The sequence below is a fragment of the Artibeus jamaicensis genome, unplaced genomic scaffold (genome assembly GCF_021234435.1).
Source record: "Artibeus jamaicensis isolate MK-2021 breed Jamaican fruit bat unplaced genomic scaffold, CSHL_Jam_final scaffold_1019, whole genome shotgun sequence".
Lineage (NCBI taxonomy): Eukaryota > Metazoa > Chordata > Mammalia > Chiroptera > Phyllostomidae > Artibeus > Artibeus jamaicensis.
The window spans coordinates 31705304-31729676 of NW_026522025.1; the positions used below are offsets into that span (position 1 = coordinate 31705304).

At 44.5% G+C, this 24373-nt stretch overlaps 1 protein-coding gene across 1 annotated transcript in view; it reads left to right on the forward strand.

The window, feature by feature from the left end:
- The window catches only part of CLCA2 (chloride channel accessory 2), a 50066-nt gene that overhangs the window by 18495 nt on the left and 7198 nt on the right, over positions 1-24373 (forward strand). Inside the window, exons 12-13 of the mRNA XM_037136548.2 lie at positions 1196-1366; positions 6558-6791. Coding sequence (XP_036992443.2) covers positions 1196-1366; positions 6558-6791 — 405 coding nt within the window. The remainder of the gene's footprint in view (positions 1-1195; positions 1367-6557; positions 6792-24373) is intronic.

The window sequence follows — 24373 nt, forward strand, 5'->3', positions numbered from 1 at the left end:
AATTTATACTCTAATGAAAGAAACAATGAAAAAGATTGTTTGGGCATTAAAGCATAAATTTAGATTTCCTCCCAATATTTAGCACACTTATATTGTCTAATATTTATTCCTATATTAAAAGTGGTATGTATCTGCTAAATAAAGTTAAAGAATAAACCATGGCATAGGTTTCTCAACAAAGGTTGACCTTATTCATCATGAAATCACTAAATCACTTTCGTTTCTCAACAAAGGTTGACCTTATTCATCATGAAATCACTAAATACCGAGATTTGATTTCTTTCTAATACATAAAAGCAATCTCTAAACCTACTATGATCATGGGTTCCTTACCACTTCTATTTTAATTAAACATACTCCTACTTTTGTATGTTCAGGAGCAGCACTGCCCCTGCTGTAGGGACCAGGACACTTGCTTTAGTGAAGACACAGTGCTTGAGTCAGGGCTGGGAGTGTGAGCAGAACAGGACAAGCGGCTCGCCCGCGGAGGCCGGCTGCACTTGCACAGTGAATGGGATCTACACTTGGGCTAAGCTGCACCGCCCTGCTGCCCCGCAGTCTAGGTCTTCCTGCCATTCAGGACCAAGGCACCATGGGTGGAACCAGAGATGCCAAACTCCAAGTCAGTGAGCCCCTTCTAATCTAGAACAACAGTTCCATGAATGCTTTATTTAAAAAATGATTTCCCACTTTTCAAAATCAACTACAAAGATTTTTTTTAATGAGGAGTGTTCTTTTTCTTATCAGGGCTTCAGGGTATTCATAAACACCTTCAAATTATGTGAGAACAAATACATGTGCATGTATATTTATTTCCCGGGAACAGATCACTGCTTTATCAAAAGGGACTATAAACAAACTTAAGAATGTGCTTGGTTTCTGTGGGAAACTAGTATTAATTTCAAGGAAGGAGAGCTCTAAAGGCCATTATTAAATGCCTCCCTAGCACCGAAGCAGGTACAACTCATTCACTTTTAGAAAATAATTTTTCTATAGGTTAAGGAACCACAGGAGAAATGTCGGAACCATTAGATTTTTAATCACCTGATAATATCAAAAATAGTTATGACCATCACCTCATATGCTACATTGAGAAAAGTAATGGGAGTTTTTGAATGATTTACTTAAATATTAATAATCAACTCTGATGATATGTTGACATTGACTTTTGTTTTGTTCTTATATATACATACAGGTGCTGATGTTATAAAAAATGATGGCATTTACTCGAGGTATTTTTTCTCCTTTGCTGTAAATGGTAGATATAGCTTGAAAGTACATGTCAATCACTCTCCCAGCATAAGCGCCCTGGGCCACACTATTCCAGGGAGTCATGCTATGTACGTACCAGGTTATATAGCAAACGGTAAGAATCATAAGCACTATTATTTGAATAACATCATGTAATGTGTATATAATATAGCTGATTGTGTGTGTATGCGTGTATTCGAGAGAGAAGGGAAGAGAGAGGGGAAGGTTTTGTGTGTATGTGTGTATGTGTGTGTGTGTGTGTGTGTGTGTGTGTGTGTGTATTCAAAAGAGAGGGGAATTCTATCCCTCTCTTCTCAGGTGAAGGAGGGGGATGGAATCTCAAAACTCTTTTTACTTAAGTCAAGGCATAAGTTGTTGACTATCTCTTTACTCTCCAAAGGTACATGGTAGAAGACTACAATAAGGCCACAGGAAATTCCCACAGATTTCTCCTCCCTTTATTTCAGTCGTTATTTTGGCCTCTTTCATGTGACTGTTTCATCAGAATTACTAAGAAATAAAGAGATTTACTGAGTTTTCACAGCTCCAGCTCCTGAATTTCCTCTACAGAGGTTTAAGCAAGAGAAAGAGACACAGAGTTGTTAGCAGTTGAGAGAGGGAAGCAAGTAACCCAAACAATCCACACAAGAAATGAGTTTCTGAAAAACTATAAGTTTGGATATTACGGCCAACTGAGTGCTTCCTGGTGATGTTACATCTTCCTTCAAGATAAAAGTGCCAAGTAAATAGAAGATACACATCTTTTTAACATCATTACTATAGTTCCTGATAGGAAACAGTGGTTACAATATAACATACAGAAATATGCTACCGTTTTTTATAAAGTAATCTCAAAAACATTTCTCAGCATTCTCATTCACAAAACTACAGAATGTTTATGAGTACTTTTCATGTATTTTAGCAGCTATAACTATTTTTATCTAAATATAATGCTTCATTTCTAAGTAGCTGTTCCCCCTATCATTTATAAAACAAAGATTTGTGAAGGCCTATTAGGTGACAGGCTTAGTCCTAGGAACTTGGGATATCAGGGAGAATAAGACTTGATTCCACTCAAGGAGCCTGCAGGTTACTGAGTGGTCTGAGTGTCATTTAAAATCCATGAGTTTAAAGGATGAAAATACCAGTGTCTTGTGTACAGTGAGATTAGAAGAGTAATGTTCAGCTGTGCTTTTCTCTGTGTATTTCATGTGGGCCCTGAACAGCTTAGTGAGAAACAGTTGGGTTTTCCTGGGCATCCCTGCTGTACGTGACATCCACCCTGTCAACTAGCTTTCAGGTGATAACTTGAGCACGCACTTCATTGGAAAACGGGAGCTGCTCTGTTTTCACTACCAAGTCTCCGGACACTGTCGCATTTCCTCCTTACCTCTCCTCCCCAAGGCCGATACCGATATCCCCGTTGAATCTGCTCTGGGTCCCACCCGGCCTGCCCATCCGGGTGCCTTCAGAGCTCTGCCCGTGTTCCTGCTCAGCTGCTCCCTCTGAGCAGCGCTCAAGCATGATTTACTGCTTTCCATGTTAAAACACTTACTGTTGGTCCCTCCTTGGCTGCTGTCCACGTTTCTAGTCCCTGTTGTCTGGTCCCTCGAAATCAGTCTAAACCTGCTGACTGTACTTTCTCACCTCCAATTTTCTACTTTGCTCACTGCAGTCCGAGTTCCATCCAAATCACTCTTCCATCCAAATCTCTCCACTGGAATTGCTCTGTCCCAGTCATTGTGACCTGCCTACTGTTAAATTCAAAGGACATTATTTCAGTCCTCGTTTTACCTGATTTGAGCAGTATCTGGCACAAACAATTGATTTCTCCTTTGTCATAATCCTGGTTTCCATGACACAACACTCTCCTGATTACCTCTTATTCTCTGGAATTTTTCTTTTTTTTTTCTTTTTTTTATTTTTAAATTAATTTATTTTTTAAATTGATTATGCTGTTACAGTTGTTCTATTCCCCCCTTCATACCCCTCCACCCTGCCCCCCCAACCCCACCATTACCCCCCTTTAGTTTATGTCCATGTGTCTCAAGTCCTTTAGGTTCTATATTTCCCATGCTATTCTTGCCCCCCCCCATCTATTTTCTATCTACTGTCTATGCTACTTATTTTCTGTACCTTCTCCCCCCTTCTCCTCCTCCCACTCCCCTGTTGCTAACCCTCCTTGAGATCTTCATTTCTATATTTCCACTCCTGATCTAGCTGTTCTTTTAGTTTGCTTTCGTTTTAGGTGTGGTTGTTAATAACTGTGAGCTTGTTGTTCTTTCACTGTTCATGTTTCTTTAACTTCTTTTTCTTAGATAAGTCCCTTTAACATTTCATATAATAAGGGCTTGGTGATGATGAACTCCTTGAATTTGGTCTTATCTGAGAAGCACCTTATCTGTCCTTCCATTCTAAATGAAAGTTTTGCTGGATAGAGCAATCTTGGTTGTAGGTCTTTAGATTTCATGATTTGGAATATTTCTTTCCAGCCCCTTCTTGCCTGTAAGGTCTCTTTTGAGAAATCTGCTGACAGTCTGATGGGGACTCCTTTGTAGGTGATTGTCCCCTTAGCTCTTGCTGCTTCTAGGATTCTCTCCTTCATTTTCATTTTGGCTAATGTAATTATGATATGCCTTGGTGTGTTTCTTCTTGAGTCCAACTTTTTTGGTACTCTCTGGGCTTCTTGGATTTCTTGGAAGTCTATTTCCTTTGCCAGATTGGGGAAATTTTCTTTTATCATTTGTTCAAATAGTTTTTCCACTGGTGGTTGTGTCTTTCCCCCTTCTGGTACCCCTATAATTCGGATATTGGAGCGTTTAAAGATGTCCTGGAGGTTCCTAAGACTCTCCTCATTTCTTTGAATTCTTGATCCTTGACTCTTTTCTGTTTGGCCATTATTTGGTTTCTTCTGGTCCACTCCATTGATTTGAGTCCCAGTTTCCTTTTCATCTCTATGGGTTTCCTGTGGAATTCCATTCATTTCCCTTAATTTAGCCTTCATATGTTTCTCTAATTTGTGGCTATAATCAACCAGATCTATGAGGAAGCTGATGACCAGTGTTTTAAACTGTGCATCTGAGAGTTTTGCTATTTCTTCGTCGCTTAGATTTATCTCTGGGGGTTTGAGGTCTCCCTGCGACATTTTTGGTCTGTTCTGGCCCTTTAAATGTGAGAAACTGCGTCTTGGACTCCCAGGTCGCTGGGTTGTGACGCTGTATGTGGGGGCGTGGTCAGAGCGGGTAAATGGCGGCGCCCTCTATCGCTGCCGGTCCAACCGCCCACTCCCTCGCTCGCGCGCAATTAGGCAACCGCAGTCAACTCGCTGCACCGCCTCCCCACTGTCTCCTCTGCAGTCGCTCACCCGGTGGGTTGCTCGGTCGCTCACTAGGTCCAATCCTGGGTTTGGAACCTGTGCGTCTGGATTCGCGCGTCTGAATTCCGCGCCCGGGTCCGACCGAGCCCTCCCTTGCAGCTCCTCACCAGACGCCGGTTTCGCCCCTTACCGGTCGGGCTGAAGAATTTGTTGTTAGCGGACTTCCGAAAAGTTCAGTTTTCCGTGTTCTGGTTGTGTTTTCTGATGCTAATATTTAGTTGTCCCTAAACTTGGTTGTGTGAGGAGGCAGGCACATCCACCTAAACCTCCATCTTGGCGGAAGTCTCCTGGAATTTTTCGCTTGGCTCTTTTCCAGTGTCTCCTTCCCTACTGTTGCCAATTCTCAGAGCTCGGTCCTAACCTTCTCACTCTACCATTTGGAGCCACACTGCCTGGGTTGGAGACCTAGCCCCACACCCCCACCCCCGTTGACTTACTGTGTGACTTTGGGCAAGTTACTTGGCTTCTGTGTACTCTGGTTTCATCATCTGTAAAAATGGGGGTAATAAATCATACCATTCTCATAGCATTGCTGGGAAAATTAAATATTTGATATACACCAGATACTTAGAAAAGTGCCTGGTACATAGTAAGCCAGGCACTCAAAAAATACAATTTATCATTATAATTGAAATTCTTATTAGATAACCTCATTAATCCATATAACTATAACAATGTTTATATGACTGTAACTTACAAATCCATAACCTCAAAATTTTGACATTCATCTAAAGCCTCAATAGTAGATTGAAATCCACACCTAACAGGCTTCTTGACATTTTAATTACGTATTTTACAGGAATCACAAACCTTGTAAAACTTACATTTTTAGTCTCCTTCACTTTTAGCCTGCTTCTCTCCCAAGTTGCTCATTTTAAAAACCTGGGACCTACTGTTTTGCTGTTGTTGTTTGCCCATTTTCTCTTTTGCCGTATTCAAATCCACCACCAGATTTTGCTGATTTCATGTCCGAAATACATCTCAAGCTGCCTACTTCTTATCTCCTCTCCACTATTCTCACCTAACCCAAGATGCCATTTTATTTTAGAAAGGAGGAGAGGGAGAGGGGAAGAGAGAGGGAGAGAAAGAGAGAGAATTTTTATTGCACTTATTTATGTATGCATTGGTTGCTGCTTGTATGTGCCCTGAAGAGGGATCAAAAATCTGTAACCTCAAGGTATGGGAGCCGTGCTCCAACTGACTAAGCACCCGGCCAGGGCACCAAACTGCTGTCTTTTCTTGCATGGACTTTGGCAATGGCTGTCTCAGTGGCCTCTTTGTTCACTGTGTTTGAATTCATTTTTCACCAAGAATGGCCAGAGTGACCAGTAAAAGGGCAAATGTCATTGTGTAACTGCCCTTCCCCACAGCATGTAAGATTAAACTTTAAAACCATCAAAGTGGCCCATACAGTCTTACATAAACTTCTCTCCTGTCTCAAACTACTGAACTCCTCACTTTAATTAAGTTTATCCAACCTGGAAAACTCTTCCGCACCCCAGAGTTTTATACCACCTCTTCCCTCTGCCTAGGATATTCTTACCCCCACTCTTTACCTGGCTGACACATGCTCATACTTTAGGAAACTAAAACATAGCTTCCTCGATAACACTCTACATTATGTACCTGTGCTATTTTCCTTCATAGCATCCTGCCTTTTTTCCTTCTAACATTTATCACAATTTGTAAATATATGTTTATTGATATGACTGTCAATTCCATGTGATACTGTTTTGTCCATGATTACTGGCATAAGATATGCCTGTAAGATATTGAATGAATGAATGAATTTTGGAATAAACAAACTCAGTTATTCTAAGAATGTAGTAAAGAAAAAAGTTTTAAAATAGCTCTCAATAATTTATCAGGAACGAGGTGTTCAGGAGGTTGTAGTTTGTTGTTGAGGCTATTCTTTCCTTGGCTGCCCCAGGTCACATCCAGATGAATGCCCCGAGGAGACCCGTGGGCAGGAGTGAGGAGCAGCAGAAGTGGGGCTTTAGCCGAATAATCTCAGGGGGCTCCTTTTCTGTGCTGGGGGTTCCAGCTGGCCCCCATCCCGATGTGTTTCCACCGTGCAAAATCATTGACCTGGAGGCTGTAGCAGTGGAAGAGGAGGTGACTTTATCTTGGACAGCACCTGGAGAAGACTTTGATCAGGGCCAGGGTAGGTTTCTTGGTTTTATTATCTATTTTTTCTACAAGGAGACATTTTTAATAACTGTATCAGGTGTTAATTTAATAAAAATAATTTTGGGAGTTTATAACTGACAAAGCATCAGAAGGTCATCATAAAAAGCTTTCCACTGTTGGTGAGACTTTATAGCATTGGGTCTAGGAATGAGAGGGTGCCAGCTCCCGCAGGACTGAAGAGGCCCTTGTAAGCCGACCAGCACTAATCAAACAGAAACAGTGACTGGAAACTTGAATACCACATGCAGTGGTGGTCTTATCAGCAGAAATAGATCCTGCATTACAGAGCACAGACTTCCAAATACTGGAGGTAATTAGTTTTCTGAAAATTGGATACTAACTATTTGTTCAGATTAAGAAGACAGGTTTAAGGCAGTAATTTCCACAAGTCATCATGTAAACCTTCGCCGATTTTCCTCTCCCACTCCTGACCGTCATTTTTGTTAGGGAGGCTGGGACCAGTCCCTGGCGTGGGGCTTCCTTACCCTTGCTGGTGCGATCACTGGCGAAGTTCCCTTTTAACTTTCCAGTGTTCAGGCTTCCCCTACCTCATCTTTTCAGGTCCATAGCAAGTCAGCAAAATAACTTTTCTCAAAGAGTAATCTTTCCAACTACTTTGCCATCACCAAAAAAAATGTTATCATTGATTACACATTAAAGGGTTTACTTCATTTTTTGAAGTATATTTTATTGATTACTCTATTACATTTGTCCCATTTTTTATCCCCTTTATCCCTCACCCTGCAGGCCCTCCCATCAGCATTTCCCCGCCCTTAGGTCATGTGCATGGGTTGTACATATAAGTTCTTTGGCTTCTCCATTTCCTTTATAATTCTTAACCTCCCCCTGTCCATTTTGTACCTACTATTTCTGCTTCTTATTCCCTGTATCTATTTCCCATTCTCTCCCCTTCACCTCCCCATCGATAACCCTCCATGTGATCCCACTTCTATGATTCTTTTTTTGTTCTAGCCATTTGCTTAGTTTGGGGGGTATTTTTTTTAGGTTCAGTTGTTGGTAGTTGTGAGTTTATTGTAATTTTACTGTTTTGTAAACCAGTAAAATTCTTAGTTTTGATCTTCTTCTTTTTCTTAGATAAGTCCCTTTAACATTTCATATAATATGAACTTGGTGATGATGAACTCCTTTGACTGGACCTTATCTGGGAAGCACTTTATCTGCCCTTCCATTCTAAATGAAAGCTTTTCTGGTTAGAGCAAACTTGGATGTAGGTCCTTGCCTTTCATGATTTGGAGTATTTTTTTCCAGCCCTTTCTTGCCTGTAAGGTCTCTTTTGAGAAATCAGCTGAGAGTCTTCTGGGCACTCCTTTGTAGGTAATTGTCTCCTTTTCTCTTGCTGCTTTTAAGATTCTCTCCTTATCTTTAATCTTGGGCAACTTAATCATGATGTGTCCTGGTGTGTTCCTCCTTGGGTCCAACTTCTTTGTGACTCTCTGAGCTTCCTGGAAGTCTATTTCTTTTGCCAGATTGGGAAAGTTCTCCTTCATTGTGTTTTTAAATAAGTTTTCAATTTCTTGCTCTTCCTGTTCTCCTTCTGGCACCCCTATGATTCAAATGTTGAAATGTTTCAAGTCATTCTGGAGATTCCTAAGCCTCACCTCACTTTTTAAAATTCTTGTTTCTTCATACTGTTCCAGTTGAATGTTTATTTCTTCCTTCTGCTCCAAATTATTGATTTGAATCCCAGTTTCCTTCCCTTCCCTTCACTGTTAGTTCCCTCTATATTTTTTCTTTATTTCACTTTGCATAGCCTTCACTTTTTCCTCTATTTTGTGACCATATTCAGCCATTTCTGTGACCATCCTGATTACCAGTGTTTTGAACTCTGCACCTGATAGGTTGGATATCTCCTTGTTGCTTAGTTGTTTTTCTTCAGTTTTGAACTATTCTTTCATTTGGGCCCTATTTCCTTGTCTCAGTGGACCTCTTATATTGTAAGGGGCGGAGCCTTAGGTATTCACCAGGATGGAGCAACCCACTTCTCTACATTGTGGCGTGCTGTATGTGGGGGAGAGGTCAGAAGGGAACAATGCCACTTGCTCAGATCTTGGCAACTTTCAATAATTTCTCCCACTACCTACAAGGAAAATAGGCCCTCCTGGTGCTGGCTCCCAGGATGGAGGGTTTTGTATGTTCTAGAACCCCGTGGACCTCTCCAGTGGACTCTGCTGTGAGGCTGGGAGCTTCTCCCTCCATCGTGCACCCCCACAGGTTTTAGGTTTCGAGGCTTTATTTCCCTGCACTGGAGCCCTGGGTTGCAAGGTCTGTCTCACTCCCCAATGGTTCTTGCCAGTTTTTCTGCACACAAATGTGCACACACCTGTCATCTTGCCACATATCCTCTCCACCCTAGCTGCCCATCTCTGCCCTTCTTATCAGTCTGGATGAATGTTTCTTCTTTAACTCCTTGGTTGCCAGATTTCCATACAGTTTGCTTTTCTGGCAGTTCTGTTGTGTTTTTGTTTTTAAATTGTTTATTGTCCTTCTTTTGGTTGTGTGAGGAGGCAAAGTGTATCTTACATATGCCTCCATCTTAGCCAGAAGTCTCTACAGTTTTTTTTATAGCTTCTTATATACAATGATAATTATGAAAGGAGTTGTTCAAAGAAATAAAACACAGAAGGGGAGGAAGGAGCTCTACCATGTGCCAAGAATTGGATACATAAAACTAAGCTCTGTTTTCTGAACTTGAAGTCTGGTAGGGGTGCAAATATATACAGATGACTAACTAGATGAAAAGCAAATCAGATAACTAGGGGTGGGAGAAGAGCAGTATGGAGGAGGAGCATCATGTGCAGTGATATGTTGGTAAGTGCTCAACAAATGGTCCCCTATCCTCCCCAAAAGCCCTGGTTTGTAGTGTCTGCCAATTTCTATGGCATAAATACCCCCAACATGGCTGATGGCAAACTGTCAGTGTAACATCACTGAATGGAGTGTGGAGAGGAGATATACACAGCCAGCTTTTGAGAGTCAGCTCAAGCCTGCTCTAGCTCACTGCTGAATTTATGCACGAGGGCAGCAAGTCATGAAGTGTAGGGGCACTGCAGGCTGCTGGAGCTCAGGGACCCAGAGGTGAGGAAGGTGGACCGGGAACAGGGCTGAGCCCGGAGAGGAGGGAGAACAGACCACAGGAGAGGGCTTTGGCCGAAAGGCCAGAGCTGCACTAACTTGGCACTGACGCATTGTCCCTGAGTGCTTCAAAGTGTGGCCGGTCCACACTGAGATGGGCTAGAAGTATAAACTATACACTGGCTTTCGAAGACTTAGCAAAAAATATATATATAAAAGATCTCATTAATATTTTCATGTTGACTACATGTTAAAATGATAATATTTTGGATATATTGGGTTAGTCACATATTTACAATTAATTGTGTCTGTTTCTTTTTAATTTCTAAAATGCAACTATAAGAAAATTTCAAACTACATATTGTGGCTGGCATCAGATTTCTGTTAGGTATTTTTAGGCCAGAGAATATGGACATTGTTTAGCAGGCTGCAGGGAGTCTTAGAAGAGTTTTAAACAGATGTGGTCTGCTGCCCAGAAGCTCCATCCGGTGCTATGTGGAGTTTGCTGGCCCGAGGGGGAAGCTTGACAGGGTCCAGCCAGAGCAATGGGGACTGAATGAAGGCAGAGAAAGTAGGGATGGAAAAGAGGAGAGCAGGCTGTTGGAACAAGGTGGCCAATTGGATGTGGGAGGCGAACAGAGGGTGGAATCAAGGATGATGCTCAGGTTTCTGGCTTGGACAGCTGTCTACATGAGTGTGGTAATAATAGATAAAAGTAAAAGAGGGATAAAGGTTTCTTGGGGGAAGAGAATGAGTTCAGTTTGGGATGTGATGAGCCTGAGATGAAAGGGAACTTGCCAATGTCCAACAGGCCACTAGGTATGGGAGTCTGGAATCTTGTTGACACCATCTTAAAAATCTATCCTGTTCAATCTCCCACCACCTACACTGCCATCACCCTAATCACCCTAACCCAAGCCACTATAATAATATCTCACCTGGATTATTGCCATAGCCTTCTAGCTGGTCTCCTTGCTGATGCACTTTCCTGCTTTTTCTCGTGTCTCTATCAACAGCCAGAATAATCATGTTAAAAGCCACATTAGAACATAGCATGCACCCTCTTGATTTTCTGGTGAATTCCACAGCGCCCAGTGTTCATGCCTCTCCGCACACCGACCTAAGGCCCTGTGTGACCAGGCCCTGCTGCCCTCCGAGCTCCCACTCTCTCTCCCTGAGCAACTGCTCTAACCACACTGGCCTCCTCGCTGGTCCCAGAGCTCACCAGGAAGCTGCCTGCCTTGGGGAGCCTTTGCACCTGGTACCCTTCCCTTGAATTTCTGAGGGGCTGTCTCCCTCATCTTCTTCAGGCCTTTATCCAGCTCTCCCCTTCTCTGTGAAGACTTTCTGCTCACCCAGTATAAAATGACACCATCACTCTCTCCTGTTCTTACCTTTTTCATCAGCTCTTATCACTATTAATCATGCTGTAAATGTTAGTTATGGTATTTATCATGCTTAATGTCTGCCTTCCTCATTAGAGTGTAAGCTCTGTAAGGCAAAAATAGTGTCTGTTTTCTTCTCTGCTGCATCCCCTGCACCTGGAATAGCTCCTGGCAGATAGTGGACCCTGGACTAGTATCTGTTGAGTGAAGGAATAAACTAGTCTATCAATGGGGTAAGTACCTGGGTCCTAGAAACAGGCCTGCTTTGGGAATCCCAGCTCTGACACTCGTCATCGTGACCTGGGGCTGGTTATTTATCATCTCTGAGTCCTAGTTTTCTCATCTATGTAACGGAGAAATTAATAACACCTCTTACAAAAGATTGTTATAACAATGCATTTAGTCAAGAAATATTTATGAAACCCCTCCCATGGACCAAGTGCTCCGTTTAATGGGGATTAAATAAGATAATGTACAAAAGACCTTGACATTGTGTGTACCATATTTTAAGCTCTTGTAAACATTAGCATTTCCTGAGTAATAACAGGAAGAGGGGGAGGAGCATTAGGCAGTCAGAAGGGGGCGCTGTGTGAGGAAGATCTGGGAGAGCCCGGCTGGCCCAGGGCGAGTGAGCAGAGTGGGAGTGAGGGGAGGAGACGGCTGATGTGGCTGAGTGCACAGGGATGAAACCCATGGGGGGGAGCTGGGAAGCAAGCCGGACCTTAAGTCTGGATGGGGGTGGGGGGAATTCTGGTGTCATCACCAGTACACCGGTGCCAGAATCCTAAAGAACTGCAGGCTCCCCCTGAAGGCACAAGTCCCGAGTCAGTCCTCCCAGGAGGAATGACATTGGGGGGGGGGGCCCTGCAAGGAGCTGGGGCTACAAGAAGAGCAGTGACGTGTCCGGCTCCCACCTACTTCAGATTGGAGTAGGCTTGGACTCTGGAGTCCCGGCCTCCCTCCTTGAAAACCCCATGAAAGAGCCGGAGCCTCAGTCTGGTCACCAGTGGACAATGGCTCTTTGTCACCATTAGTAGGTGAGAGCGCAGGCAGAAGTCTGAGGGGGTCTCAGGTGGCACGGAGATGAGGGTCAAGGCACGAGCGAGTCACGGAGCTTGGAGGGCTGGAGTGCCTGCCCTTTCCCTCCAGACCTGGCGTGACTCTGGCCCTTGCTGCCCTAGCCGTGCCTTGCCCTGGTCTTCCTGGTGGATTTTTCTGGAAGACTTCCAAGGTTGCCTCTCAGCTCCATGACTGGAAATTTGAAAGATGCTCTCAACCAACCCTCAGGTCCAGGCCCCAGGGATTAGGGAGCCCGAGAGAGACAGCAGTTATTTCAAGGGCGGGGCCCCTCCAGTTTTTTGGTGCCCAGGAGGTGATTCGTCTCAGTTTTTGTGGTGCCACAATGTCCCCAACATGACATAGGAGACTCCACTGATTTAGAGAACAGATCAGACCAAGGAGTCAAACTTTCTCGAGTAGTCACTCACTTTTCACCCAAGTAAAAGACAAGCCAAGACTGCCAAGCTTACTGCACACCTCCCCACTCCACCCCTCAAAAATGTAATAGTCCAGGTGCAGTTTGCCTGGGTTGACAATCAACCAGTGTGGACCATGGAGGCAACCATTTGCTTGGGACTAATTATAGACTCAAAAGAAGATGCAAAAAGTAGTACAAAGAGGTCCTGTGTGCCCTTCAGCCAGTTTCCTCCAGTGGTGACACTGGCGTAGCTACAGAACAATGTCACAGCCAGGAGAGTGACATCAGCCCAAAGCCTGGGTCTTATTCAGATTTCACTCCCTTTGCACATGAGTCTGCACCATCTCACCACGTGTGTAAATTTGTGTAATGACCAGCACAATCAAGACACAGAACTGTCTGTCACCAAAAAGATGGCCCTGTTTTATACCCCATCCCTAACCCCTGGCTGCTGTGGACTCTGGAATGTTCTAGATACATTCTAGATGAGTCTTTTGACATGTATGCGATCTGCATGTGTCTTCTACTAGTCTGTGGCATGTCTTCCCATCCTCCTCACAGGGTCTTTTGTAGAATAAAAGATATTAATTTTGATGAAGTACAACTTACCAGTTTTTTCTTTTATGGATTGTGCTTTTTAGTGTCATTCTTAAGAACTTTTTGCCTTGTTTTACAGCCTAAAGATTTTCTGTTTTATTCTAAAAAACTATCCTTTTTCCATTGAGTATCTTTTGCTCATTTGTCAAAAATCAGTTGGCTGTATTTATCTTCCTTAATTTCTTTTTATCAGCATTCTATAGTTTCCAGTAGATAGGTCTACTATACATGGTTTCCATGTGGCCATTGATAATATATAGAAATACAACTGATTTTTGAATGTTGATTTTGTATCCTGTGGCCTAAGTAATCTATTAGCTCTGGAGGTGTTTTGTTTTTTGCTTGTTCTTCTGTTTGTTCACTTTGAATTTGAGGGAGAAGTGCTTTGGTTTTTTGATTTCTTGGGAATTTCAACATAAGTCATTGTGTCATCTGCAAATCAGGATTGTCTTGTTTGTTCCTTTCCAATCTGCATGCATCATCGGTGGGTTAGCAGCTGTGAGAATCAACCAGGCACAAAATATATTTAGTTCCAAATATTTTGTTCTCCTGCTCATTTCTAGATTATTTTTCCATATCTGCTGTGATCAGGGAATATAGACTCACTCTTACATTAGATAAAGCTACTATTACTGGGGAAACATCTGGAAATAATAAGATAACACATTGCAAAGCCAAAGAGGGAAGAGTGGGGGACTTTTACATCATGTCCACTCCATAAGCAAGAGTCATTAAAGGGTGACTGTGGGTAATGTTTGTTACCCTACATGAGGGCCACCCAGGCCTCAGGACTGGCCTTTTCAAAGCCCACCCAAGCCCACCCAATAAGCAACTCTTCTCCCAGTTCTGGCCAAGGTCAGGGCCTCCTGAAAGCAGACTGAGGACAGGGACTGATCCCCGGGTCTGAGGAGATGATGGAAAGTTGAGGAGGGTCTCCCCTCACCCGGGATCCAGATGGGGGGTTCATCATGCCTGTGAGGGACACCACGGTCTCCTTTGCCCCTGAGCTGACGCATAGCTTCCACAGAGTCCTACAGGATGTGATTTTTGGTGTGATTGAAGAGAAGGTAAACAGGATACGCTCTTGTTCCCTGTGGTCATGAGTCTGGGTGGTACAGGAACTGTGTCCTTGACACTGCAGAGGCGTCTATGGATTGTGTAAGCAATGCTGTGTGGACAAAGGGATTCCATACAATGAGATCCCTGTTTACCCAAACTACTTAAAGTTTTCTCATCATAGAGCTATTTATTTTTCTGATGAAGTGTTGGACAATTCGTGGTTAGGATACATGGAAATGTTATACTGTGTGCAGTGCTTAACTAACTCACTTGTTAAAGGAGGATGTGGTTGAGGAGGTGAAAACAGAGGGAGTGCAGTTCTCCCTGACACGTGTTTGCCTTTGGAGACGTTCACTGAGTGAAAGAGTTCGACATCTTCATCTGCTTTCTGGGGAGCAGGCGATGAAACATATTTATTAAAGCTAATCTCTTGAAAATAGTAAATTGAAAGAAAAATTAAAGGCAAAGTATGGTTACTCTTTCTGTGGTCTATACCATGCCATACACAACTTAATACAGTGGTACCTTTGCACTCATTGTTTATTTGTTCTGAAACTCGTGAGGAGTGCAGAATCTGACGAGTACCAAATGATGAAGCATTGCAGAGCCACAGTGTGACTCATGCAAGTTCTAGCAAGTGCCATGAGTCCCAAGCAAGTGTAGAGTTGCTGAAATATTTTTTCTCATCAAAGTGCGATGAATACAATGTTTGACAAGTTCTGCAGCCTACAAGTACCAAGGTATATCTGTTCTTTTTTGGCAGTGTTATAACAACACTGTTTTAGCAGCTTCAAAAATGACCCCACTCATGGAAGTGGCCAGGAGAGTTTTGTCCCTGTGATCCACGTCCTGGCTGCATGAGACTCCTCTAACCAAATCAAGTAGGTGCTTTATCTCCATTGTGTGCAAGACTCACCTCCTTACCTTCCATGTGCATTTCTAGTCTGTCTAGTTCTGCACTCATCTTGTGCCATAACACACTGACCCCCTCCCACTGCTCTCCCCAATACTGACCCGTGAATGGCAAGTAGAGACTCCCCCCCTCTGGAAAAACTTCTCTGGGTTTCCAGAGACAAGGAGATGTTAGGATCAGAAGGCAGTCTTCTCTCCTTTCCAGGCTTTTTCTTAGCCAAGTAAGACCTTCCCAAAATTCCTAGATCCTCTTCTCTATACCCCAGAAGTCTCTGAGCATCAGAAATATACCTGCCCCTGAGTTTCAGCTCCACAGCTTCTGCTCTCTCTCGTCTTGGCTTCTCACGCTCACTGAGCCATTCCAGGGACCAATGGGAATGGCTCTTTGGGATGCTGCTTGTGGTACTTCCGAGGTGAGAATCCCCTGTAGCCGTCCTCCCATGTCAGCTCCAGGGAGCACACACAACCTGATCTGCCGGAATCTCCCTCCAATTTCAAGACAAAGAGCAGTGGCCTGGGGGAGGTTTGATAAACAGGTATCCTTCCTATCTCTTCGTGTGGACTTTGCCTTCCACTCTGTCTCACTAGGGCCGCCTCTATGGAAGGATGGAGTTTTTACCACAAATTGTAAAAGGACTTTTAAAGGCAGGCTGGCTACAGTAGTAAGGATCTAATCTGGAAGAAATCTCACCTTCAACGGTGGATCTGAAGTTCATTGCATTCTTTTGTTGGGATCTATGAATCCTTCGCTCATAAAAGTTGGCCATGGTGTTCTCTTCACTGTCGAAAGTCCTGAAGAGGCGCCTAATGTGAGTGGGGGAAATCCATGAACCAAACTCCGAAGCCCCAAACTCTACAGCCCTGAGTCAGGGACCATCGCTCACACCAAATCAGACCTGCCTGGAAGAGCTGGGCCAGGAGGACCCAAACTACCTCTGTTCTTTAGGTTTTGTTAAAATGGAGGTTTTAGAGGGATTTGTTTTCCAAAAAAGCTAATAGAAACATACCCATATGATAGATGCCTTCTTGGCTTCTGAAAGAGATAATCTTCTCTTCCATTACTCCAAACCTTGTATTGCTTTTTTGAAGCCTTCATTCGGTAGAATTCTGAAGCCAGTAGTCAGCAACCTCATGAATTCACCAATCTGGTCGAATGATTCTATAAGGTCTTTTCTCTTAACCTCTGTTTTACATCCCTTTTGGAGAAAAAGATGCTTTCATTAGCTCAATCATTTATTCTTTTATTTTTGCAACAAGCACTCACTGGCTCTCCGCCATGTAACTGACAAGCTAGTTGATGCGACGTTATGGATGGGAAAGGGACGGCACAGCCACTCTGTCAAGGGGAGAGTGCCTGACCCCTGCCTTGACAAACTTTTATTGCTTTTCCAGGCACATTATGTTGAGGATGGTCCTCATTTACTATGCACAGGTTCACTTCAGGTGGTTACCTTTTACAGAAAACAAAGTAGAGGATGCCACTGATCACATCACAGAAGAAGGATATTTGCAAATACAAAGGGAAAAGTGGTCGAACTGGTTACACTCATCCTTGGGAGGTTTAGCATGGATTTTAGGAAGTTACTTTAAAGCTATGTAGTAAACGTTTGGTGCCATCAATTCAGGGTGAGGGAGTTTTAGCAAAAGCAACACTCAAGCAGCCTAGGTACAATGCAGGCCTGATTCCCCATGGGACAACCTATCCATGGCTGTGGGTCCTGTGCATTGGACCTCACTTCCCACTGGCCACGCAGATTGGTCTCCTATAACTAGCTACAATGAATAATAAGACACCACTGCCATCATCAAAAGGCTCACAGTCTATGGTTGAAGCCACATAAAGGCACAGTCATGCGTCATGGCAGGTTATAGGTGCTGGAATGAAGGAGGCATTGGGTACTGTGGAAAAGGGCCTCAATTTAAAAGGGTTGTGTACTGAGTTAATTGATACTAAAGTTGAGTTTTATGAGAGAATGGGAGTTGGCTCTGAAGATTGCAGTGAGAGAAGGCTATGGGACAGAGACAAAGTTTGTGCCACAGAGAGTAGCAGACCAAGGAGCTTTATGGATTCAGCTCAGCTGGGGTACAAGGTAGACTAGGGAAAATAATAGAAAACAAGTTAAGGTTGAAATGTATTAGGTTTCTCCAGAGAAAAAGCAATCAGATATATATGTATCATTTATATATATCTTATTGGAGGGATATATAAAATATATATTATTATATATAATATATGAAGAGATTTAGTATTTTAAAAATTGGCTCATGTGATGATGAGGCCGGCAAGTCGCAAGATCTGCTGGGTGAGTCGTCAAGCTGAAGACCCAGGAGAGCTTAGGGTGTAGCTTGTGTGAAGGCTGGCAGGCTCCAGACCCAGGAAGACTCGATGTTCCAGCTCAAGTCTAAAGACAGGAAAAAAAATCCTGTGACCTATGCTGAAGGTGGTCAAGCAGTAAAGAGTTCTTTGTTACTTGGGAGAAGATCAGCTTTGTTCTGTTCAGGCCTTCAGCTGATTGGATGAGGCCCACCAGAACTAGAGAGGGCAATCTGCTTTACTCCATTTGCCAATGGAAATGTTAATCTCATCCAGAAACACCCTCATAGACACACCCAGAATAATGTTGGACCAAATATCTGGGCACTCTGTGGTCCAGGCAAATTCACACATTAAATTAATGATGATGGAAATATAGACATGAACCAGTGAGAGACTGTTTCAAAAAAGTTCTGGGGCCAACTCTTGATTACCTTCTCAAGGAGGATCAGCTTTATCTGCCACTTCAGGGGTAGTAGGTTGAGAAAGTGTTCATTTTTACCCCCTTTTAAAATCTGACTGTCTCCTTTATACGGTAATGAATATCACTTACTGTGTATTTATGATGCGCCAGCTGCTCAGCAAGCATCTCACTGACTCCTCTCACTAATCCTCCTCCCTACTAACTTTACACTCAAGGGGGGATATTGGTGCCATTTGAGTGTGAAGAAACCAAGGCGCAAAGAACAGTATGCTCATCAGTGGTTACAGGGCCTGGACACAGTAGGTGCTCAGTAAAAATCTGTTGAATGATGTTAAACCTCTTGTTAAAGGCCATACAACTACAAAATGGTAAAGGTAAGTTTCCAAACCAGTTTATTTGACCCCAAAGCCAATGGACTTTATAAAAAGCTAGTGAGCATAGGCAAGGATGAAAATATGTCTTGGAGTTTGGGCAGTCAGACCTCTGATACTTTGTCTGATTCCTACATGAGGTAGGCCAACCTGACCCAGCCTAAAAAAAACTCTGATAACTCCAACAAGCCCATCAGCCTCTAGTATGTCTCCTGGAAAGTGGTCTTGAGCAATCGAAGCACACTTGTCAGCAGACATTATTAGCACCAGTTCTGATTCACCCAGAAGTGCAACAGCCCCAGCCCTGGCACGCTTTTGAGCATAACTTTCTCTCTGTTATTAATTCATGCTCGGCATGCTTTGGTAGTAGCTAGAAAGATGGGGACAATGTGTGTTTCAAAGCTGCTTGGTCTCCCTTTGATGAACAGTTTTCAGTTGGAGGGGTGAAGGTGAAGGAGGAAAGTTGACAATTGATCTCATAGAAATTATACTTTTCAGCCCCAGTGAGATGTGTATCAAGGAGCTAAGAGTCCTCCTAGTGCACTACTAGCAGTGTTGGAAGCATGTTAAGTCTCAGAGGCCACGTGGTGTGTTTTGATGTTCCTCCGCAGTGATTTATGGCTTAGATACTTACTCCCTGTCCCAAGGTTCAACCAAGGGCAGCTTTCCACTAATTGGACTGGAGCACTCCTGCCTCTCCCTTCCTTTCCTCCCTGCCCTGCTCCCTTCCAAGGCTCTGGGGAAACTGTTTTTCATCTTTAAAAAAATCTGTGGAATTATTTTAAGGGGAACATTTTGCTATTTTCCCTGAACTTGCCAAAGACTCGATAAGGAGATCTCAAACAGGGAAATGTGGTTCTCTCAACCACTTCAGACAATCAGTGGTGAACAGTCAGAAGGGAAGGAGGGTGAGAGGAGGTTAAGGAGGAATACTCATCCGGGCAGAGGCCCAGGGAAAGGCCCTATTATCAGAAACCAAAATGAGTCATGTTACAGAAGAAAGGCGGGGGGTTGTTCCCGGGAGGGGTGTGTTGAGGGGTAGCTTGACCTCCGATCTAAAGCCAGAAAGTGAAGCCAGAGCCTTCCTTTTGGGTCATGTCTCTTCAGGATGTCATGTCTACAGTGGTGTTCGCCCGTCAGATCACGGCTGGAAGAGGGTCTTGCCTCTTCTTAGCACCGTTACTGCTACCACCCGCGTCCGCACTACTATTACCTCTCCCCTGCGCTGTTGCAAAAGCCCGATTCCTGATCTTCCTACGGCCTGTTTTCCACACAGCAGCCTGGGTGACCTGTTAGGAGTCACTTTATGTCCCTCCTATGCTCCAACGTTTCCCATGTCCCCCCACACCACTCAGAGGAAATGTAGTCCTTTCTTGCTCGTCAGGATTTGACCCCTCCCTTCTCTTCCAACCTCCTCTCCTAACCCAAGATAGAGCCCAAGGCCAAGGCTCGGGCTTCACTTTCCAGAATTAGGTTGGATATCAAGTGTTCCCCCTCAGTATGTTCCTCCCAGGAAAACCTCTGACCTTTCTTGCACCTCCTTTGTCCTCTAGTCTCGTCATGTTTTAGGCAATGGGCCCAGTCCCACGAGCCTTGCTCTCCCGTTGCCCACTCTACTCCAGCCACATTGACGCCGTCGCTCTTTCTCAGACACACCGGGCCGTTTCCACTTGCTTCTCTCACCGCCTGGGATGCTCTTCCCCCAGATGGCTGCGTGGCCCCTCAGCCCTCCAGGGTTCTGCTCAAACGTTCTCTCGTAGGGGCCCTTCCCTGACTCTGCCCTCCCTTCTCTCTTCCTTGATCTGTTTTTCTCATTAGCACTTTTTATGACCCAATACACTATGTATTTTATTTATTATATTTTACCAACCTATGGAGCAGGAATTTTTTTGGTCTGTTTTGTTCATTGTTGTATCCCCGGTGCTTAGAAGTGTACTTAGCACACCCTAAATGCACATTATGTATTTGCTGAGTGAAGAAAGGAATGAATGAAGCATTAATGAGCAACTAAAAGACGGCCAGCCTGGGGCTGTAGGTGCATGATGTGGGAGACATACTGTCCTAAAGAAACTCGTAGTCTGTCTGGGAAGGCAGTGCTGAGAGCACAGGCGGTTCCATTGTGTTTTTGCTGTGAGACGCAGAGACTCGCTCAAAAACACTCCCCAAACTGGGGTTGATGTTGAGGACCTCTGGGGATGAACCCTGGTCCAGGAACCAGCAAGGCATCAGCGGGAGCCACAGGCGGCACAGGCAGCCCCGCCCCCTTTTCTCCGCCGTTTGCCTCTCACAGAGTCTCTGGCCCGTCTCCGAGGTCCTGGTTTATTCTTGCCTGCCAGGCTGCCCACCCATCTCTCACTCTCTGTCTAGATCCCCAGAAAGTTTCTCTGCCTGACATTCACTGTCCCCTTGTTGGGCAGAGCCCCTCACACCTGGCGGGGCACCGGGCCCACCCAAAGGCGAGCTGCCCTTGGCAAGTACTCACTCTCAGAACAGCTTTGCCGTAGCTCCCTGAGCAGGGACCCCGCCAGGTTCAGATGTGAGTAATACAAGGCTGTTTGAGAGTCTTTGAATTTTTGCCTGGACCATTTGTAATTACAGGAAAATTTAAAGTGTGGACAAGAAAAATAGCCTAAAATGTTAACCATTATCGACATCTTGGAATACCATTTCCCTTGCATACTTATGTTTGCTTGTTCTTTTTAAAACACTATACCTAGTATGCATATTGTTTTATGTTTTTTATCAGTTATTAACTATATTGCGTGAACATCACTCCATGTTGTATCTAGAGCTATATTGGCATTTAATTATTGAAAAGTTTTTAATATTATGAATATGTTATAATTTATTCAACCAATTCCCTATTCTTGGATCCTTAGACTATATCATTTTTTATATTATAAAAATTGTTGAAGGAATAGTTTTTATATAAATCCATAATTACTTTCTTCACATTAATTCCTAGAAGCACAATTCGTGACTTAAAGGGCATAAACATTTTAAAAAATAACAGCTGACACTTATTGAGCACTTGCTGCATCCCAATGACGTCACATGTGACAGTCGCCACACACTGATGAAGTAAACACCCACGAGCCACTTTCAGATGAGGACAGAGGCACGAGGTGACCTGCTGAAGGTCCCACAGTGGGAACGTGGCAGAAACAAGACTTGAGGGCAGTGACTGTGGCCCAGAGCCCTTAACTTCTACACAGTGCAGTCTCCCTGAGTAGAACAGTTTTGTAAAAGGATAGAACAGTTTTGTCGAACAGTCTTGTCTGTTGGTCCTTGAAGGAAGGCAGCCTTCCACAAGCAGGAGTTTAACCCAAAAGGCCATGTGCTCCCACTGGACAGGCCAGTGGCCACTGATAGACACATTCATGTATTTAACACTTGGCATCACGAGGACACCCAGTTAGTAATAATATCCCCCACTGGTGACTTGGGTGCAGCTGGGATGTTTAGTTTGTACCCTTTCACGGTGGAATTGCTTGTTGCCCTCTTGAGTGCAGCCAATAGCCCCTTTGGCAGAGAAAATGCTGCCTTTACTCATGAAAGGACTGACGATTTGGCCAGAGAGACCACTCGTTTATCCCAGCAACCTGTGTTTGTGCAAAATTGCCGGTCTGTAGCTAAACATTACAAAAACCCTCTCTGACAATTTCAACACAAGAGTTAAAAGTCCTACCTCAGGTGATAAAAGGAACGTGAATGGGTGAAAGGGGGCTGGGAGTGACTCTCAACGAGCAGGCCGGCTGGGCGGCAGGTGGCCATCGCTGGCCGTTTGATGGCTGAGTCACACAGTGGCGAGGCGTGTGCTCGGGCCAGGTTAATAGGTCCAGACTTCCTGAAGAAACAGTCAGCAGCAGCAGGACGAGGTGTGGCCCAGAGAGGCAAACACATTCTTTCACCTGTGGACAGTTTATAACAATGTGAGCGCGCTCGGTTTATCGGTGCAGAGACCACGTGTCCCCGGTTGAGAACTGGTACCGGTGGTCTGACACACGGCGGTCTCACGGGTCGGAGTATCTAGAGGACCATTCCTGGGACGCCCAGGGAAGCACTCGGCCCAGCTAGAGGGGATCTGAGCGCGTGACACGGAGGATTCTGACCCCTCCTTACTTTTAACTACATTGTAGACCGGTACTTTGAGATACTTAGATACAAATATAACTTTATTTTGTAAGCGTGTACTGAAAGAACACACATTAGGCTTGTCTTTGTTCCTCACCCAGTTTCCTAGGGCAGAGGGCCCCTCACCGTGTGGGGAAGGGAGACCAGACAGCAGGTCCCTGAGAAAACATTCTGCCCCGAGTTGCTACTTGCTTGTCCATCACCTTCACTCCACCAGGGGTTTCAAACCTGCTGCGTTTTCTCAGCCACGTGGCTGGATTCCTAGTGGGCACTGTTAGGTTGCCTCGTCACGTGGGCTTGGCGCTCACCCTGCTTCCTAACTGAACCCCAGTTCCATGCAGCGCCCCCTCCGTGGCCAGGCCGCTGTGCTTCCAGGTGGGCTGAGACCATCACCAGCTCACACAGGTCGGGTCTTGATGAAGTTAAGCCAGTCTGAACGACCCTGTTCCTCTTGCGGGTAACAGATTAAGCCTGATACCATTCTGACCAGTAAGAAATAGACAGAGCTTGATGGAGAAAGATTAGTTTTTCTTAAAAATAGACACAGGGAGCCCTGGCTCAGTTGGTTGGAGGATCATCCCATACACCCAAAGATTGCAAGTTCAATTCCCGGTCACAGCACATACCCATCGATGTTTCTCTGTCGTTCTCTCTCTTTCTCTGCTCCTTCCTTTCTCTAAAGTCAGTAAACATATCCTCAGGTGAGGAATAAAAAATAGACACAGGGACATTTTTGTGTTTCCATGTGGTACTTAGAATCACAGCTGTCGTTTTACAACCCCAGTTGTAACCTGAGGACGAGCCAGTGACTTGCTGTAAGAACCGCAAAGCAGAAGAGTGGAGAGAAGCTGGGCTCTTGATGACGTCACTAACTCGGCAGCCATCCTGTCACGGGGCTTTTTGTTACATAAAATAAGGCATTTTCCTTGTTGTATAAGGATTTTGACTCAGGATTCCCAGTCACTGAAAACCAAACATTCTAATATACCCCCCACTGTTCCTACATTTGTGACCGGCACGCGGTGACGTTACAAGCACCCAGCATCTCCTCACCACCTCCCACTCTTCCAGGAAAAACATTCTAAAAGGCATCCTGGCTATGGGTGCAAATAAAACAGTATTTTAGCACACCCTTGACAAGAAAGAAATTCTGAGACGTTCTAAATTAAAAGTGCGGTGGCTGGAGGGGGAGAGGCAGAAACAGAACAGCCCACTAGCGGCTGCAGACCAGCTCTGACGGAAGACCACTCGCATTCCTAGCCACCTGCTGGAGTGCGGCATCAGTTCCCAAGTGGCCATTCCTGTGACTGTCTGAAGGAGAGAACAGTCGGGCGCCGCAGAACCCCAGGGGCCTCCGTCTCTTATTGACACATGAACTTCCCACTCTGCTGCCCACAGCTAATCCACAGGACACCTCTTCCTTGCACACTCTGCTGCCCCTGTTCCAGAACTAGCCCCGCACCGCCTTCTCCCATCCCCTTTGTGAGGAGCTGATGTGAATCTCCTCAGAATGACTCACGTCTTTCTTCTCCCTACTTGATGTATGAAAACTCTTGCAAAACTCCAGAATGAAGGGCACGTTTTTCTGCCTTCCTCACATGCTGCTGCTGGTTTAGACCCCATGCCCCAAACCTGTTTGCTTCTTTTTTTTTACTAGCAACAGCCTATTAAACCCGTTCTTTTCAAAAGATGTTCAACCATGGAAGTTAAAAAATTTTTAATATACTTTATTGATTGTGCTATTACAGTTGTCCCATTTCCCCCTTCCCTCCCCTCTGCCCTGCACACCC